General features: G+C 52.0%; 1 protein-coding gene across 1 annotated transcript; it reads left to right on the plus strand.

Annotated features, from left to right (window-relative positions):
* The first annotated feature begins 1,043 nt into the window (after positions 1-1,043).
* Positions 1,044-11,785, plus strand: EMILIN1 (elastin microfibril interfacer 1). Its single transcript, XM_066612019.1, has 8 exons — positions 1,044-1,649; positions 4,210-4,335; positions 5,517-5,722; positions 6,478-8,463; positions 8,593-8,700; positions 9,162-9,179; positions 10,108-10,242; positions 10,620-11,785. Exons 1-8 carry the CDS (start codon positions 1,471-1,473, stop codon positions 10,952-10,954), a joined length of 3,093 nt encoding a protein of 1,030 aa, XP_066468116.1. The 5' UTR covers positions 1,044-1,470; the 3' UTR covers positions 10,955-11,785.
* Positions 11,786-19,950: the final 8,165 nt, after the last annotated feature.

Consider the following 19,950-nt stretch of genomic DNA (forward strand, 5'->3'; position numbering starts at 1 on the left):
CAAGAGCTTGCACATACCTACCATGACTTGTAACCTATGATGAACTTTTCCTCCAGAAATTTGTCCAATCCCCTCTTAAAGGTATCTAGGCAAGATGCCATCACTACTTCCTGTGGCAAGGAATTCCACTGACTAATTGCACGCTGGGTAAAGAAATATTTTCTTTTGTCTGTCCTAAGTCTCCCAACACTCACCCCTGGTTCTGGTGTTATGTGAGAGAGAAAGAGCGTCTCTCGAGCCACTCTATGTTCTCTGTGTCCAGGTTGGGGGGGGGGGCAGACAGTGTGGACACAACATCAGAGTATGTGTAGGCTGGGGCTGTAGTAGGGGCATAGAAGGAGAGTTTCCAAATGGACAAATCCCCAACAGAGCCTTCCCAAGTCAAAAACCAGCCTTTCCTTCCCTCCCTGCAACCTGCCAGGTCCCCCTTGGGTTGCCTGCTTCGCTTGGCATGGTGCTGTCTTGTGGTTAACTGCTTGGTCTCCACACTGAGGAATGGCCATTCTGGGGTCCTTGGGGCAGGTGGCTGTACAGGAAGCCCAGCAGGGGATGACCAAATCAGTACTGTGCTGAAGATTGTCCAGGGAGCAGCCAGGATAACAGGAATCTTGGACTGAGGAGGCGAAGCACACATCTCTGCAAGAAAGGCTTCCTCGCCCCAGACATGTCACACGCTCCTCCACCCCTCGGGACCAGCCAGACAGACCGCCTGCTGGCAGCGCTAGTGGCCAGTGACGTGGGAGGACTGTGACCCATAATTCTGGCGCAGAGCTGAGTGAGAGGAAGGTTGCCCTCTGGAAAGACCACCCCAGTGGGAGCAGTGTGTACCCTGGTACCTCCCCTGCCTGGGTGTTGGGGGTGCATGGCCAGCTGCCCTGCGGCAGAGCCCTCAGTAGCAATGTTGTGCTGTGCCTGTGGGCCATGCTGGCTCAGCGCCTGGCCCCTCTTGCTTCCCCATTCCTCATTCCTCCCCCTTTGACTGTTCCTATCCCGACTGTAACGAGAAGCAGATGTGAGCAGTGTAAACCCGGCCTGGGGGGAGGGGGAGCAAGGCAGGAACTGCAGCTCCAGAAAAGCCCCCAGAGTGGCTGGCGGAGGGGGACGTGCGAAGGGCCAAGACCAGCCCAGGGGTGAGGAAGCCCAGGATGGGGCAGGCTGGCGGAGGGAGCAGGGAGCTGGGGCCCAGGACTGCCAGGCAGGAAGTCAGGGGGGAGTGAGCAAGCCAGCTCTGGGAAGTTTGCAAAGCTGTCAGTGTGCAGCGGGAGCGCTGGAGCAAAGCTCTCTCTCTCTTTCTCTCCCCCCCCCCCGCCCTGCCTGCTGTGTCTCACGGGCGAAGGCTTCAGGGAGAAGGCCAGGAGGGAGTTAGGCGGGCAAGAGGGGGCAAGGAAGGGCTTCTTGCTCCCAACAGCATCTTGGGGCATGAGGGCCCACACCATGCGCAGCTGAGCAGGGGACAGAAGAGCACCTGGGATGGCCGGCCCTGTGGCCACAGCGTGGCTCTGCATCTGGTGGAGCCTTCTAGCCAGGCAGACCTGGGGCATGAACTATCCTCCCAGGTACAGCCTGTACACCGGGGCTGGCCTGCCCTTCACGCAACTTCAAGGCACAGCACAGGCCCCCAACGGCGCCCGAGTTGCCAGCCGCCACAGGTAAGAGTACGGGTCACCATCAGAAGGGGTTTGGGGCCAGGGTACCCAGGCTTCCCATAGGAAGGTGTCTGGAGTCATGGAGAGGGGGCAGACCAGAAAGCTAAGGGTCTGGCTGGCCACAAACAAAGGCTACAGAGCAGGACTAGGGAGCCAAACACTGGTGGGCAGAGGAGAGCAAGAAGCTAGGCAGCAGGGCACCAAGGAAGGGGAGGGTGGGCAAGGCTTGCCCACTCCCCAGCCTGGTGACTGCTCTGCTTTGTGTTCTGATTTATGTGGATACATGCAACTAGTGATTGCTTAGCAGTGATGTGAAGCTCAAGAAGGCAGACCAGGAAGGCCCAGGTACATTCAGGTGGGCTGAAGGCCCAAGCCAGGTGTGGAGACAGACCAGGGGCTGTGGATAAGGTCCCTGGGATGACCCCACAGGAGCGTGATGGTACTATGGCAGCAAGCCTTGGGGCTGGTGGTCGAAAAGGGAGGCACAGTGGGACAAAGCCCTGCACTCACTCTCTGGGCCTGGGACCGGAGCTAGCCTGCCTGGTGTGCCATCCTTCAAGGCGGCTTTCCTATTTCTGGAGTGCCAGGCTGGCCAGGGCCTTTGTGAGCTCATCAGTCAGAGGACGCCATCATGTTGAGTGCGTGGGCCCATGGCACTCTGTGCAGCCTGCAGGCTGATGCAGCTCGGTCCATCTGCAGGCTGCACAGACTGGGTGGGGTACGGAAGCACACCTTGGGATTCCTAGCACAATGCTGGGGCAGGGGGGCAGATTTCTTGCGGGAGGGCTGATTCACTGCAGAGCACACCAGACATCTTTCTTGTTGTGAGGGCAGTGGCAGGGGGAGCTGAAGGAAAGACTACTGGGGTTTGGATGGGTGCCTGGTCTGAGCAAAGGGAGGCTGCTTGGGGCAGCCAGTCAGCCGGTCAGATGCATGTAGCAGGAAGGCACATGGCTGTGCTGCAGCCACATCAGCACAGAGTTGGAGCTGCAGGCAAGAGCAGCAGTATTATGGGGTGGGAAGATGGTGGTGAGGGGGTCCAGAAAAGCATCAAAAAGGTACCCGTGGCAGTGAAAAAGGGCTGGGGAGGAAAAAAAGACCAGGCTGGGCAGATCCCCACCCCATTTCTGTTAGTGCTCCTGACTTTCCTTCACAGCTCTCCACCAGGGATTTCCTAGCCAGGCCTGATCTCATGGATAGATTTTGCTGGTAGTGGGTGGGGAACTTCTGACTGGAGATAGTCACTGATGATTAGATTTCTAGGTGGCTCTTTGACTAGAAGCAAAATCCAGCACCAAAAAACCCAAACAGCTGGAGTCATAATGTCTTGGGCCAGAAAAGCAGTTCAAAACCTTGTCGAAAGGATGGATTCCACCACCACCTCTGCAGAACCCCCCCCCGCCGCCGCCGCCGCCTGCCCCCAGAGCAGGCCTTGCTCCTTGCTCCCTCTGGGGAAAGAGGGCCTTGCTTTCACTCCCTACATCAGAGAAGCTGCCTTGAGCCTGGGCTGTGACTGCTGACCCTGCACGCATTTCACACACCTGGTCTGGATGTGGGCCTTCCAACAGCCCAAATGGGAGTCAGCATCATTATCCCCATAGTGCAGATGAGAAGGCTGAGGCTGAGAGGGAGCAGTTTGCTGGAGGAAGAACCTGGTTTGTAGTGCAAGCTATTAGCCACTGGGCTTTCCCAGCTCTCTTAGTGGAAGTGGCTCATCCTCTTGCTGGAAGCCCCTCCCCCCAAGCCCCAGAGTTGTGTGTGGAGACCTGCTTGTGATCACTCAGGGGTGCCAAAGGCCCTCTGTGCATGCTCAGAGGGACAAACAACCCTGGAGCGGAGCCCTGCCTTGCATGAGCTGCCCTGGAAACGGGATTTCCGGTGTGAAGGGGAGGTTATAAGGTGGACCCAACAATGATTAACCTTGTTGCTGGCTCAGGCCAGTCTCAGCCAGGATTTGCTGGAGGCAGCTTCTGACCTTTAGGCTGACCTGTTCTCCGAACAGATAGCCCCCTAACCCAATCAGAAGTCCCTGGACCCCTCAGATAGGAAAAGATGGAAGTGAACATGAGCCCCACTTCTGCTGGCTGTAGAGTGCACTGAAGGGCCAACCTTTTTTTTACAAACTCAGTCTGATGGCAGGAGAAGCAGAAGGTGGAAGATGCCTAGAACCCCCTTCTCACACTCTCCCTCATTGGAGATCTTCAAGCAGAGGCTTGACAGGCACCTTCTGGAGCGACTGGAGCCTCTGGTTCCCCAGGGGGCAGGTGACCAAAATGGGCTCTGCGCATGCTCGAAGGAAATCTCTCCAGGCTGAGAGGGCTCTGCAGGTTCTGGATCTGGCTCCTTTCTATCCTTGCCTCTGACTTTTTCTGCACCCCTCCCTGTCTGGAATGTGGACATCTCCAGGGTGTGGGGTCTGAAAAGGGATGGAACTGGGCCTGGGCTCCATTAGTAATGCTGCAAGGCCAAACTGAGTGCAAAGTGCCCTGCTCCACAGTGGTTGAGCAGGGCAGTTCTGCTGGGCCACACATTCTCTCCCTTCCTCCCTCTTGCCCCATTACAGGAACTGGTGTGCCTATGTGGTGTCGCGCAGTGTGAGCTGTGTGGTGGAGGACGGCGTTGAGACATTCGTGAAACCAGATTACCAGCCCTGTGTCTGGGGACAACTCCACTGCCCCCGTGTTGTCACGTGAGTGTGGGGCAGGCTGGTGAAAAGGACCAGCTTGTACCGTGGGATGCTGCCCTGGGCACCGTGTTGCAAGCTACATTAAACAAGAATCGAGGGGCACTGGTGGGACAGCAAAGGGCAAGAGCCAGTCAGGCTACGGGCTACAGGGGCTTTGCTGCTGGTTGCTTCATTGCTTCGGTGGGGCACAGGGTCGCAGTCCCTTTGGGCAGATGGAGGGGAGAGACCAGATGCCTGTAGCTGCTGCCTGGCGTGTGCATTAGCTTTGGTGCCAAAGGGAGCCAGATGGAAAAGGGCTGACTGCCCCCTGGTGGGGCTCCCCGGCACTGCAGGGAAAGAGGGCAAGTTTAGCCTGCCTTGGAGGGAGAGTGGGAACAGGGCCTGGCCTTCTCCAGGGTGCTGATTATGCAGAAGGTGAATCACCCAGAGGGTCTGTACTGGGCACCGGAGGCCCTGGAGTAGACTTTTCAGAGCTCACAGTCTCAGAGAGCTCCTAGCGTTTGGACACAGCAACCTTCCAAGTGAAGAGGGGAGTTGTGAGGAGGCAGATGCAGCTGGCACAGGCAGCTGCTGATTTGGCCAGCAAGGGTACTACCTGCCTCATCAAGGCCAACTGAGCTGATTAAGCACAGGGTGATGGAGCAGTCTGCCTGCCAACTGGCAAGCCAATCATCCAGAAACTGCTGCTCTGTGCACACCACAACCATCCCCCTAGGTTTACTGTCACTGGGCCCATAGGGAACCCTCCAGCCCACCCCTCTAATACGATTACAGTAGAGCGCAGGTGGGTTGAGAGAGCTGCGGTCATGAGCTCACCAACTTATCGGACACTGTTTCACTCACCAGCAAAGACCGTTTCTCCTGGGATAGGTGGTTTTAACCTCCTGGATAGATCCTGGAAGGCCATGCTGGAGGAGCTGCTGCTCCAGCCCACAACCCCTGACTTCCACCTTGCCCCCATGCTTTTGAACAACAACTACTATTAGTATTCTATTCTGCCTTGCTGGAACCCTAGTCAGCATCCATGGGGGGGGGCAGTTCTCAGGTGTTCTCAAAGCCAGGTCCTGGTCGGATGCAGCCTTCACTTCACTTCAGCTAGCAGGCTGCTTCTCAAGCCTTTGGACCAGGCCCTGTGGTCCCTCTTGATGCAAATACCGACTGTTTCCTGTTCTTCCGACTGGCAGGTACCGGAGCTTTGTGCGCCCACGCTACAAAGTAGCCTATAAAACAGTGTCAGACATGGAGTGGCGCTGCTGTCCTGGCTACACAGGTGATGATTGTGCCGAAGGGGGGATGCCGCTCACCACTGCCCGACCCCAGCCTCAACCTCAGCCTGGTCGACCCAACCTATCTGGCTTCAGCAACACACTCAGTGGTCTTGGTGGAGAAGGTACCCCAGAAAGGGTGTGGAAAGAGAAATGGACTTTGCCCTTGCCTCCCCCCTTGCCCTTGTCTTGAACCCGTAAATCCCACCTGCTGTGCTTTAGCTTCTCTGGTGTTCTTCCCTTCTGCCACAAGCGGGACCTCCTCTTGTCTGGGGAGGATGTCCACTTAGCATACCCACTTGTGACCAGTTTTGGAGGTTGGGGGGAGGAAGTGGAGATATGGGCGGTAGAAAAGCAGTGAGGAATGCACTCTTCAGTCTCCTCTTGCTTGGAGAGGGAGCCTCTGCTGGCTGCCCAGCACCCAGGGCACTACAGTCTCTGGCAACATCTTCCTGGGTTGCCTCCTTCTTCACCAACTGGGAAAGAACCTGCGGGGGCCCTGCTGATCCATGTGGACAATACTGGGCTAAGTGGCCCCACCACACCCTCCCTGTTCCCCCTGCTCAGGCCCATGGGAGCAGGAAAGCCAACCTATATGCAGCTCACCTTGGCTCACCAGGTCCCTTGCAAAGAGTGGGTGCCTCTCCATGACCCTGGTGGCAGGGGGACCCTGGGCGTGGAAAGCAGGACTTCCTTGAGCATTCAGGCAACTGAGTGAAGTGGGCCAAAGTCAGTTGCATGCCAGCCTGGATAGCCAAGTGGTCTAGCAGGGCATGTTCACTGAAATGCCTCTTGATTCCCCTGCACCAAGGCTGTGGGGCCTGTCTGTGAGCAGCTGGCCTTTCCTCCCTGGTGCAGGTTCTCCCTTGTCTTCTACTAGGGTCCAGGGATGCAGAGAAGGTGCGGCAGCTGGAAGGAAAAGTACAGAGTCTCAGCAAGCAACTGCACGACCTGCAGGCCACTGTGCAGACCAGCAACACCAAGCTTGCAGAAGACGTGCGTCGGGCAGTGGAGGCTGCCTTGAATGGGAAGCAGCCTGCAGATGCAGCCGCTCACCCTGAGATGAAAGAGACCCTGAATGAGATTCAGCGCCACCTGCAAAGCCTTGACAACCGCATCTCCAACCACGAGAACGGCCAGAGTCCTGGGAGCAGAGGAGTGGATGTTCGTGGTGAGGTCCTGCAGGAGGTGGAGCGGCGCTTGCAGGAGTCCTGCTCCTCTTGCCTGACAGGGGTGGAGGGGCTGCAGCGGCAGCAGGCTGAGGACCATGAACGGATGCGGGCCCTGGAGAAACTGCTTGCCTCACTGGACCAGCGGAATCGGGATGCTGTTGACACTGTCCAGCAGCACATGAGCAGACTGGCTGGGCAGCTGCCCAAAGACTGCTGCCTTCAACTGGAAGGCCGGCTGGGTGAGCTGGAACAGCGCTTGGGGGTTGCAATGGATTCTCTTGCGGTGCCTGATGGGCACCCAGGGGCCCAGAGGCCACCCCCTCCTCCTCCCTGGAACGTGGACAGGCGCATGTCAGAGATGGAGAGCCGTGTCAACACCACGCAGCGTGGCCTGGAGGAGCACTTCCTGGACCTGCAGGTCATGCTGGCAGGAGCTGATGAGCGACTCCGAAGGGCCGAGGGGCAGCTGGATTTCTTCTTCTCCCGCCTGAATGACTTCCAGAGCCATGTCAACCGGGCCCTGGCCAACCTGTCACGGGACATCAGTGGGCTGAAGGACAGCAGCCTGCAGCAGCAGGGGGCTCTGGAGCGGATGCAGGGGGCCGTGCACACCTGCACCCAGATCTGCACCCCACCTGGCAACCAGGACTCCCAGATCAGCAGCATCCTGAGTGACCTGGAGCGGCGGGTGCTGGACAATGAGGCGCAATTGCGGCTGCAGGGCTCTGCCCTCCACCGGCTCGATGTATCTGGTACGCTGCGGGACTTGCATGGCTTGGTGAGGGCCAACAGTGAAGCCCTTGGCAAGCTGGCTGGAGAAGTGGGTGAGCTGGAGAACCAGCTGCTGGTCTCTGTGAACAGCGGGCCACCCACAGACTGGATGTTGTCCTCCAATCACACCAACATGCGCTTGAATAAGCTGGAGAAGGAAGTCAAGGCACTGGAAGGCCACACTTGTGCCCGGAGCTGCTCTCAGCTACAGGGGGAAGTGGGGCAGCTGAGGGAGCAAGTGGAGGCCTGCCAAGCTGCCTGCCAGCCAATGGGAAGGAGGCCAGAACTGGGCAAGGAGCCAGTGGAAGCCTCCAAGCCCCTGGATGGCTTCAGCGTGATTGGTGGTAGCTCCAGTGTCCACCTCAAGTCCTTGCAAGGGGAGCTGTCAGAAGTGATCTTGGGCTTCAGTTCTCTCAATGAGACACTGGCAGGGCTGCAGGCCACAGTGGAAAAGCACCAGACAGACATCCAGGAGCTTGGCATCACCAAGGACCGCATCATTGCTGAGATCAACCGTGTGCAGCAGGAGGTGACAGAGCATGTGGGTGAGAGTGAGGAGCGTTTCCAGGTCCTGGGCCGCGAAATCCACCAGTTTGGCGGCGCTCTGCAAGTGGAGGCGTCTGACTGCCGGCGAGCCTCCGGGGGCCTGGCAGAGCGACTGGCCAAACTGGAGGGCACCTGCGAGCGGCTGGATGATGTGGCTGGGAGCCTGCGCAAGATCAAGGAGGGGCTAGACAAGCATGTCTCAGCCTTGTGGGGCTGCCTCCACGAGGTGAATGGGACCCTGCGCACTCATGGGGCCCTGTTGGACAAGATTCATGGCAGCCAGCTAGGCACCATCCATCGCCGCCTCAGCACCCTCAACAGCTCCCTCCAGACTCTGCAGGGGCAGCTGCACGACCTCACCTTGCAGGACTTCACAGGTATTGCTGCCAAGAGTGTGGAGCCTGCTATGGCCACAGCCCTGACTGGGGCTGGCTTGTCTTGGGGTGGGGAGCAGGCCCTGGTCTCTCTCCCTTTTTTTTTTGCCTAACTCTTCTTCCAACTTCCAGGGCCTCCCGGACTTCCAGGACCAGAGGGCCCGATGGGGAGACAGGGTCCTCCAGGCCCATTTGGGCCTCCCGGCAAGGATGGAAGGACTGGCTCTATGGGGCCCCCAGGTGAGGTGCTGGCCAGTTTCACAGGCAGAAGGTTTTCTGCTTCTCAGAACTATTGTGGGCCAAAGTCCTTCCCCAGGTGGATGCCAGGTAGGACTTTGGAAAGGGCTCAGGAGTTTCCGCAGTTTGCAGACTTCCAGCCCTAGGAGTCACCAGACACCTTCTCCTATGCCGAGGTTGCAGCTATGTGATAGAAAGCAACTACCTCCCCCCTCCCCAAAGGCCCCTCCCAGCTTCCTCAGTGTGTGCAAAATACTCACTGCCTGGCCAGGGGGAAGTTTCCAGTCTGGAAATGTCTTAACTCACGGGCAGTGTTTACCTACTTTCACAAACCCAGCACCTTCTGGAGTAGATCAGGAGTAAGGTGGACCCAACAATAGGTAGCTGGAGGAGCAGTTCACCCCACCTGAAGGTGTTCCTTGAGGTCTTTGCATGTGCTCATCAGACACTCTCTTCTTTTGCAGGTCTCCCTGGAGAACAAGGTAATGACCTGGCACAGACAGTCTTGTGTGTGTGTGTGTGTGTGTGTGTGTGTGTGTGTGAAGAGGTGTTGCTGTTCTCCTTTATGCATAGAGAAGGAGAATTAACCCCTGCTAATTGGGTAAGAGGCACTTTTTCAAGTGGGTGCTCCTTTTTTTAGCAGGGGGAGAGTAACTGGCCCACCTCACCCCAGCACTGTCTGTTCTAGTGGCTGTCTGCTGGTATTCATTTGCATCTTTTTAGATTGTGAGCCCTTTTGGGGCAGGGAGCCATTTAGTTATTTGATTTTTCTCTGTAAACCGCTTTGTTAACTTTTAGTTGAAAAGTGGTATATAAATGCTGTTAATAAAATAGAGAAGCTGGAATGGGAGGGAGGGCAGAGACTGATGGTGGAAGCCTTGTGGGGTCTTACCTCCTCCTTTGTGGCCAGCATATTTCTTCTCTTGTTCTGAAATATTCCAGGTGAAGGAGAGAGCAGAGGATACAGTATTTGCAAGTGCACTGTGGAAGGGACCAAGTGTCATGTGATGTCACTGGGCTGCCTTTTCCCATCACAGGCACCATCCCCTAAGCCTCCTGCCCAAGCCAGTGATCTGCACTTTGGTGAACCAAAAGGGCTGCTGGTGCTGCTCATGCTGTCCAGTCAGGAGCAGGATCTGAAATCCTCTCACAGGCTCCTCCCTTCAGTCTCAACCCACCACTTGACATTTTCACAAGGGCCCCACTGATTGCATTTGACTCACCTCTGATTAATGCCTTAGTTTTTTCATCAATGGCACTACCTTACATGGAAGCAGGAGCCTGCTCTGGAAGTGCCCAGGCAGGTTCCAAGAACAAGTGGCAAGAGTGGGGAGAGCAGGAAGCCCAGAAGCAGGGTAGGTGCTTCAAACAGAGTCCTGCTAACCTGCCTCCTTGCTCCTCCTCTGTTAGGTCTGCCAGGTCCAGCAGGAACTGCGCCCAAAGTGTCCTTCACAGCAGCTCTGACATCTCGGCATGTGGAAACTGGAACCATCCCCTTCGACAGGGTGCTGGTGAATGACGGCAACTTCTATGACCCGGAGACAGGTCAGTGGGCTAAGGTGGCCCTGAAAAGTGGCTACAGCCAAGCTTCTGGGAAACCTGTGCAGGCTCTGGTGTCCTCACCTGTATTCCAGGCCCTATGGGTGGGGAGGGCTAGATGTGGACATGCAGGCATGTGTCTTCTCAGAGGATGCCGGGGCAGAAACTTGGAACTGCCAAAGCTCCCTCTGGTGGGGGGGACCCATGGCTGGTTGCAAGATGGATGGCTGGAGTGATTCTCTGGCCAGGCCCAAGTCTCCCTGCAGCAGCCTTGCAGGCTCTTCTTGGAAGGCCCAGCACTGGAAGAGAGCCTATGACAGGATGGAGGGAACCAGTATCTTTGCCCAGGGCCTCTCCTACAGACACACCTCTCCACCCTGCAGGGATCTTCACAGCTCCAATTTCTGGTCGCTACCTGGTCAGCGCCATCCTGACTGGGCACCGGGGTGAGAAGATTGAAGCAGTCCTGTCCCGCTCAAACCAAGCCATCGCCCGTAGCGACTCTGCTGGCTTCCAGCCTGAAGGCCTAGAGAACAAGCCTGTGGCCGACAGCCAGCCAAGCACCGGAGCTGTGGCAGTCTTCACCCTCGTTGTCCCCATGGAGGCTGAGGAGACCCTGTGTGTGGATCTGGTCTCTGGTCGGCTGGCTCGCTCTCCGGATGAGCCTCTGACAGTCTTCAGTGCTGCCTTGCTCTACGAGGAGGGTGATGGGGACTAGGGGCTTTCTGGGTCAGGGTGGGGGGCATGCCCCAGCTCAGCCTGGAAAGGAAGAGGAGCCCCATCTCATGGTCCCGGGAAAGTCTTCCTTCCAAGATGCAACCTTTTTGGAGTGTGGAGGCCTCCAGCTCTTGTGGGGACATGAGTGAGGAGCATATCCTTTTGGCATTCCAGGCCCTCTTGCCCTTCACAGGCCTGTCAATGGCACCACCTGCCCCCCTGCCAGAAACAGAGCACAAGATGTGCAGAGACTCAGCCCCCCTTTCAGGCACTGCAAGCTGAGAGCTGTGGGAGCATCCCAGGCAATATCTGTGCTCTCTGTCCCGTCAATCCCCCAGGTGTAGGGTTAAGAGGGGTGCAGAGTGGACTGTTCAGCCCAGTCCGTCCAGGCCAACCAAGCACCAAGCCTTGGTGTTAGCTGACTTGACCCAGTGGGTAGGGGAAATTGAGAGGGGTCTTTTCTGTTATTTATCTGTGTCTGTCGTACCCCAGAGAAGCCACACTGCCCTTGCTCCCTCCTTCCATCACCTACCAGCTTCCTGCCTTGCTCACGCTTCACAGCTAGAACTGCTGCAGAGCTGCTCAAAGGCCAGGCCAGGCCCAACCAGAAGAGCCACCCTGTGGAGCCAACACCACCAGGCTGCTGCCAAGAGATGCCATCCTCGGTGCTGTTGGCTCAAGTGGAAGCCCAGAGAATTGGTGGCTGGTACAGGAGGAAGAGGCAGGTGCCTAGAGCTCGTCTCCTGTGGTCTTCCCTGCATCTGTGCTGTGTAATGGCCAAACTCCACTCTAGTTACAAATACTGAATAAAAAACACAACTTCTTTTTTTTAAAATGCCAGGTGCTGCCTCCTTTTGTCTGTGTTGACACATTTCTTGCAGCTTCCTGCAACCGCCTCCCATTCGGTGTCACTGGCATGTGTGACATAAGCAGAAGGCAGAGGTTGTTGCCTTCAGGAGCTTGCCAGGGCAAGAGAAGAGGAATGTGCTCAAAAGAAGAGGGATGTGCCTCGGGCTTCATTTTTGACTGGGGCTGAGCCAAAGGCATCATGTGGAGGAAAGGGGGCAGCAGCCCCAGAGGCCATCTCTCAGCAGGCAGTGGGGAGATCAGGCTGGTGGGTCGTGAGAGAGGCAGCTGGATGAGGGGCTTTGGGGCTTTCCCCTAACTTAGTGGTTCTAGGACAGGTTGGGTGAAGCAGTTTTGGGTACCATTAAAGGGCAGCACAGTAGAGCCCATGATGGCTTGAAGTCAGTGTGAGAGCATTGGGACCTCCCAAACATCATGACTCCTGTCATCATCTCTGTAGGTGGAACTGTCCCCATAAAGAATCCCAGGAATTATGGAGGGCCCAAAGCACTTCAACCTATGGAGCTAAGGAGGCAGGAAGGGGGTGGCAGGAGTGTGAAGGGTTTTAACAGAAAAGTTAACAGAAAAAAGGCATTGAATGGTATTAATAGAAAAGGAAAACGACGTTTGTGAAAACTGCCTCATTTTTAGGGATTCTTTTCTACCCCAGGAGCACTTTTCCCTTAAAAAGCTTCAGGAGTGTGTGGGTCTAGCCCCTTGCTCTTTTAGGACAGTCACTGACTGCCTGGAGTATGCCATTTCCCCCCCCCCCAGGCACACCATTAACCATTTCCATTCTAGGAGCAAAAATGTGCCTGGGTTCATAACACCAGAAATGAATTGATTGCCCCATTGGGGTAACTCTGTCCCCTGGCTAACTACCTAATCCTATCTCCCTGTTACAACAAGCAGTTGTGCCAACGGAAGCTGTGCTGCATGCTGCGGGGAGGAGGAGCAATCAGAGCCTGCAGAAAGTAGAAATATACCCTCTTGTAAGCTGCCAGATCGCCTATGGGTCTCCTTGAACCTATGTGAGCCAGTTTGCTGGTGTAGGTCCAAAGACAGAAAAGGGGCAGGGTGGCTCAGAAAACAGGGGATTAGGTCTTGAGCATGCCGGTGCTGCCAAGGTCCACCGCCTCCCTGCCCCTGCCCTCCCTGCCCATGACATGCCTCTGATGCCAATTTACCAGGGCCAATGGAGTTACTGTTGTACATGCCACACCACCACCTGTTTGTGGCAGCAGCCCAGAAGTGCACAACTAGCCTGGCTTTTGCACCACCATAAAGTGCCACGTACTGCTGAAATGCTAGCTCTGGCAGTACAAGGTATTGATAGGAGTGCAGTCCAGTGGCGTAGCTAATGATCGTGTAGCCCGGTGCCAAGCTTAAGATGTTACTCTGGAAGTGATGTCACAACCGGAAGTGACGTCTCACCCGGGCTTTTTTAAAAATGAAAATTGGGAGGAACCCACCTCCCCCGACCAGCAGCTTGCCACCTACTTGCTTTGCTGCCTCCTCCCAGTCAGTGGCATAGCTAAGGCATCTATCTGCTATCTGGGGTCAATGAAGATTTGTAATCCCCCCCAGACAAAATCAAATTAATTAAGTAAATAAATAAAAAGTGTGCCCCTGATAGGTTCGAGACACTGTGCTGGGGTGAAGAGGGATGGTTATTCTCCCCTTGCTAAATATAAGAGGGGCACCTCTTGAAAAAATGCCTTTTATCCAGTTAGCAGGGGTAACTGTATTATGATACATGGATATGAGAGTTGACTCATATTAACACCTTATTGGTTTCATGCTGTATCATGATAACAAGTCATTGCAACATGTCAATAACATAGTAATATGTCACTGGCTCTCAGAACAATGAGTCTCATAGGTAGGTTCAGAGTTAAGAAAATCACTTTTTGTTCCATAAGGCAATTGTGTTTTCATTTTCTGGTTAATTGACCATAACTTTTGATAGAATACAGATATTCCAATGCAGTTTGTTTCATTGCATTCTGCATTAAATTACCTTCCCAGTGTTATATAACATGATGGTATTAATCATACATACCAAGATTTTCACAATTTTGGTCACTAGTGTCAAGCTCAGCTTGTTGCCCCCCTAAAGCTTGATGCCTGGTGCGACTGCTACCCACTGACCCCCTTAGCTACGCCACTGGTGCGGCCCAAGTTTCATGAGTGAACTGCAGCTGACTTTCTTGTCTCCACCCCATTTCTTTATGCTAGTGAAGTATCCTAAAGAACTGTTGGTCATCCTTTCAAACACAAGCACTAAATGGATGGCCCAAGTCAACAATGCAAAGGTGAGGAGGAGGTCTAGTGTTTAGATCTTACTGAATTCAATACACACTATCTTGGAAGTAAACCACTGAAATCAATAGAACTTCTTTAAGAGTAAACATGCATAGGACTACACTGTGGCTGTGCACAAGAAGTACAAACACAGGCCCCAAGACATAATCATCACACACACAGCTTTGTGTGTGCCTTTGCTGACAGGTGTACAGACTACATCACAATATACACTGTCTTCTACTGTCAAACATAATTAAATTTTCTGGGGATTCACTTGAAAGCATTACAAAACAGACCTGGCGTAACTGGTTACATCACCAAACAAAAAGCATCTCTTTTTCTCCAGATTCTGAATGGAGGTTAAGGAAATCAGAGTGTATATGGTGTTTTAAAAGAGAAAAGTTCAAAGGGGGCCACAAGGTGCAAGACTTCATTAAGGTTGATGCAAAGACTTTGATGAGCACCTTTGTGTACTGTCGTCCTACCAGTTGCAAAATTCACCTATTGTATCATTTTTTAGCCTATATTTTACCAACTTGCTGATTAAGATATTGTGGGAAACCTTGTCAAATGCTTCACTGATAAATTACATCCACAACATTCCCACTGACCAGAAAACTAGTAACTGGATCAAGAAAAGGGATGAGATTTGTTTGGCAAGGTTTATTTTTGACAAATCCATGTTGGTTTCTATTAATCACTGAATTGTTATCCAGATGTGTGCAGGCTGTATGTTTTATAACTTTTTCTACCGTCTTTCCTGGTATTGAAGTCAGACTGATGGACCTGTAATTTCCTCGGTCTTCCTTTTTCCCCCTTTTTAAAGATTGGCCTGCTTTGGGCCAACCATTCCATTAGCCTGCTTCCAGTCTAACAGCACCCCTCCCCCTGTCTTCCAGGATTTCTCTTTACAGAGGCTATGCAAGTACATCTGCAAATTCCTTTAGTACTCAAGAATGCAGTTCATCTGGTCCAAATGACTTGAATTCATTTAGGCCAGTTAGGTGGTTCTTCACTAGTTTCCATCCTGCAGACCTGTGCTGTTCATATTTTCATTACCTTTTGGGGGATGTATGCATTTCCCCCCATCAGCCAATGATCCCGCATCAACACATGGACAATCCTGAGAGAAGATGGGCAGCAAATAGGAGTTCCACCTTTGTCACTAGTTCCACCTTCTTTGTCACCAGACACCAACACGCTATCCTTTTCATTCCTTTTTCTTTTGTTCCTGGTTATGTTATATCCCCACGCTATAATAAAGGATAATGTGGACTCTGATGCCACATAACATTACCACAATTTCATATGCCAACATCCATGGATGCCAGTGTGCAAGATGAACTGGTTTCCCAGAACCTCTCTACACAAAATGGACAGTAAAGACACTATTAACTCTGCATAGAGGTCATGTTTCTCAAAGAACTCTGGCCAAGCAGCAAATTCTTGTGTACATGATCCTCCTACCCACAGTCACATATCATGGGAGGAAAAAGATAATCTCACTTTGTGTCTTACAACCCAATCTAACCAACTTTCCAGCACCGATGCAGTCGCAATGCAACCCCAAGGTAAGGGAACAAACATTCTCTTACCTTGAGGTATCTTGACTGCCCCTCCTCCACCACAGAATGCAGTGTGTGCCCTACTGGCAGAACTGCCATGGCACTCGAAAATTGGTTAGGATTGGGCTAGACGTCAATCAAATGCAATTCTGTAATCCTTTTGTGCATCTCCTGTCTGTATTTACATTTTGTAATTGCCCTCCATGAATGTAATTTCAGTTGTATTATACCTGCATTTTGCACGTTACCTACTTAAACCTCATTTCAAGATGCCAGACACCTCCCACTCCCTGACATCTTTGCTTGGTGACCATTGTATATTTGCATTTTAACTGAACCTTGTTAACCTACATCCTTCCTGATTAGAAAAAATTCCCTTCCCATTCACACACACCCCAAGTTACACATTTATCACCCAGATATCCCCAATAATTAGCCTACTCCCAGTTCTGTAAACCCCAAAATTCTTAAATAGTAAGGGATTTTAACCATTAAGTTGTCACTCTACTCTGGTGCAACGCAACCTTGTTGTGCCAGGACAGAGTTTCCACACACACTGAACAAAGGACCTCCTGATCCCAGCAAGGCAACAGCTTGGGTAGCTATGCATTGCACTTGAAACTCCCTTTCTCTCCCCCCCCCTTACCACCTCTCTCTCCCTGTTGATAAAAGCTGGGGTGTAGGAGCAGGAACTTCTGGAAACTTTGCCCCCCCCTGTTCTTTTCTTTGGGTGAACCAAATACACACTGCATTACATGCAGCCACCATAAGATAGGAACACATTATACTATTTTAGTGCGAAGAGACACATATTTATTGTTTCTTTGTATGTAATATTCTATCTTTGTTCTTTCTTAATAAAGTTATAATCGTTTTGTGAAGGCTATTTCTCCCCATCTCTTTTTCGAGGAAGGGGACTTTCTGCATTAGGCTTATTTGTTACCTAGTTTTAAGATTCCTCCTATCAATAGAGCTGTGAGTGTCAAACTGGCTGTACTCATTGTCTTTCTCTGAAATGGACTTCCCATTCCATGCCTGAGAGAGAGAGAGAGAGAGAGAGAGAGAGAGAGAGGCATTAATACATCCCCTCTCCAGCTCTTTTGGTAACACTTGCCCAGAGTGGTCATTGCCCAGAGGTCACCCACATGAGTTAGCATCATTTAGCCAACAGAGAAAAAGAGTGGGTGAGGACAGAATTCTGGAGCCATCTCACTGACAGGCAACATTCAATTCATCAAGGGAATTACAAGCAGGCTACTCCCAGATGGTCAAGTTGCCAAATTTTTAAAATCCTTCCTTTGAAAACTGAAATGGGCATATGATTGGTCAGGCAAAAGATATAGGCTGTTTGCAAACAAATAGGAGCTTCACAAGAGCATGAAGAGGAGCCTCTCTGCAGAGAGGAGGATCTGAGTTAAACACAAACCTGTCCAAATGAAGGGAATGATGGCCCTGAGCAAGCAAGACTTGATGCCAGTGGCTGGGAACTAGCAAGAATTCCAGCCTTTCTTCCATTCTTTGTTTGAAGGAGGAATTAAAACCCCTTTCACGCTCAAGATGATACACTTGGATCCTGTCCCACTTAGTTGCCTGACCCCATGTGCAACACCTCCTTGTGTCTGTCTGAATACACACACCTGCACATCTCTTGGCTGAAGTGCCTTCTCTCTTTTTATTTACTGTCTGCATTACTCTGCAGAGAGATTATAACTCCTGGGGCCTGTGGCCATCTCAAAGAAGGAGGAAAAGGTTGTTCAGTGCTGCAGAGGCAAAGGCTGGGGGAATAACCTTCCTGGCGGGAGGGGTGGGTGAACACAGCCTGGCCCCTGCTGCTAAAGGCAGATGTGGCTTTTCCTACCCTTCCCCACTCCGTGCTGGCTAAATGTTCCTCCTGTTTAGGGATTGTATCCCACTGGATCGATGATCTCTGCAGATTATGGTGATCTATGACTTTTTGCCCAGCTCTGTCATACGCTCGTGTTATGCTTTTATTACTTTCTCTGGGGGACTGTGCTGGTGCCTGTTATCTTTTCCCCCTTCTCTTATGCTCTGAGGTTTCATCATATGCGAGTGTGAGGAATTTTTCTTTTTCTTAAACACTAAACATTAATGGTCAGTTTGGCAAGAGCCGGTGAGTTGTAGATGGAGTTTGCTGGCGAACCAAGAGTGCAACTGAGTTGACATAGTGGTGCAAATAGTGTGGCTACCAAAAGGAATGTGGCTGTGTTTTTCCAGGACAGCAGTGGTCTGCACTGTTTGGAAAAAGCTGTTTTGGACAGTTGGTCCTTGAATCATGTGGTGGCCTTTCAGTGTTTTAGTCCAGTCACCTTTTTACCCTCCTTTTTCTCAGTCTGCTCTCCCTCTTGCAGACACATGCACAGTCCCAGTTTCTCCCCTCACTACAACAATTGTATCAAGTGTCATGAATGGCTTGCTCAGAAGTGCAGACTTTTGGAGAAACTGCAATCACTGTAGCTTTCTATATGTCTTGGTCAGCTTACTTATTTGTTTTTCAGGCAACTTAAGTTTTTGTAACCAGTACTTTTTTAGAAATCTTTTGTGTTTGTAACCAGCATTTATTGCTTTTGGATTTAAATTCATTTTAGTAAAATTTTGACTGTTAACTCTTCCTTTTGAGCATTCCCATTTAAATGTTACATTTCTTATTTCATCAAGGTGTTCACTTGTGTGATTACTTTTTGAGTTTTTCCTCATTTTTTTTAAAAAGGTGTGCTTAAATAAGGTTAACTTGTGTGATTTTGTCCTAATGTTTCTCCATTTTTAACATATATTCAACCTCCCAATAAAACTGCTGCTTGTATTTGTTACTTGTGCAGATCTTTAACCATTTAAGCAACACTTTCAGAACTGGTCTAACCTGGAGCACTGTGCAAACAGAGGATACTGTTCTCAAACTTTTTAGGACTGGGACCCACTTTTTAGAATGACAATCTATTAGGGCCCACCAGAAGTGATGTCATGGCCAGAAGTGACATCAGCAAGCACAAACATTTTTAACAATCCTAGGTTGCAATCCTATCCACACTTACCCAGGAGTAAGCCCAATTGACTATCATTGTTAAAAGCATGTACATTAGTTGGCAACCTTCAGTCTCGAAAGACTATGGTATCGCGCTCTGAAAGGTGGTTCTGGAACAGCGTCTAGTGTGGCTGAAAAGGCCAATTCGGGAGTGACAATCCCTTCCACACTGGGAGCAAGTGCAGTCTGTCCCTGGCCTGTCTCCCTGGCTATGGGCCTTCCTTCTTTGCCTCTTAGCCTCAGACTGTTGGCCAAGTGTCTCTTCAAACTGGGAAAGGCCATGTTGCACAGCCTGCCTCCAAGCGGGCCGCTCAGAGGCCAGGGTTTCCCACTTGTTGAGGTCCACTCCTAAGGCCTTCAGATCCCTCTTGCAGATGTCCTTGTATCGCAGCTGTGGTCTACCCGTAGGGCGCTTTCCTTGCACGAGTTCTCCATAGAGGAGATCCTTTGGGATCCGGCCATCATCCATTCTCACGACATGTACAAAAGCATGTACATAGTAGCCTGCTAAAAGTTCAGATCTGTAACATTTCCCCAAGTGCAGTCACATACCATGACGGCATCAAGTCTAAGATATTTTTTAAAAATTTAAACAAATGGGGACCCACCAGAAATTGGTTCACAACCCACCTAGTGGGTCCTGACCCACAGTTTGAGAAACACTGCAAGTGTAAAGCATGCATCTGGATACAGGTGTCTGTGTGATTGCATGGATGGGTATACTCGGGACTGTACTACTAACAATACACAATCTGGATAAGGGGAAGGTTTCTCTAGCCATTTAGCCCTACACTGTAGTCCTGAGAGAAGGTCTTCCCTTACAAACGCTACTTGCCTCAGGATGAAAGCTGCCTTTGGCACTGAGAGGAAAGTGTTCAGAGGCACTGATGGGAAAAGCATTCAGAGGAACCACAGGAGTTCGGAGTCCTGTGGCCACCCTGCTCCCACAGCTGCTAGTCACCACTTATAGACTTATAAAAAGGTGCAAAAGGGCCGTTGATATGACCTCGTCCTTCCTGGTTTGGTTCACAGATAAGTTTTAATGAGGATTAGATAAATAAACAGAGAAGGAGCTCTACCAATGGCTCTCCCAGAAGAGTGACATGCAACCTGTTCAGGGGCTGTCTACCACAGGAAAGCAACTGCTGGAGTGGGGTCAACAGCAGGTGAAGGCATTGCTTCCACGTGGGATTCTGGCTGGTCACTGTGAAGAAGGATATTCTTGAATGAGGGAGCAGG

Source organism: Tiliqua scincoides, chromosome 1 (genome assembly GCF_035046505.1).
Source record: "Tiliqua scincoides isolate rTilSci1 chromosome 1, rTilSci1.hap2, whole genome shotgun sequence".
Taxonomy (NCBI): domain Eukaryota; kingdom Metazoa; phylum Chordata; class Lepidosauria; order Squamata; family Scincidae; genus Tiliqua; species Tiliqua scincoides.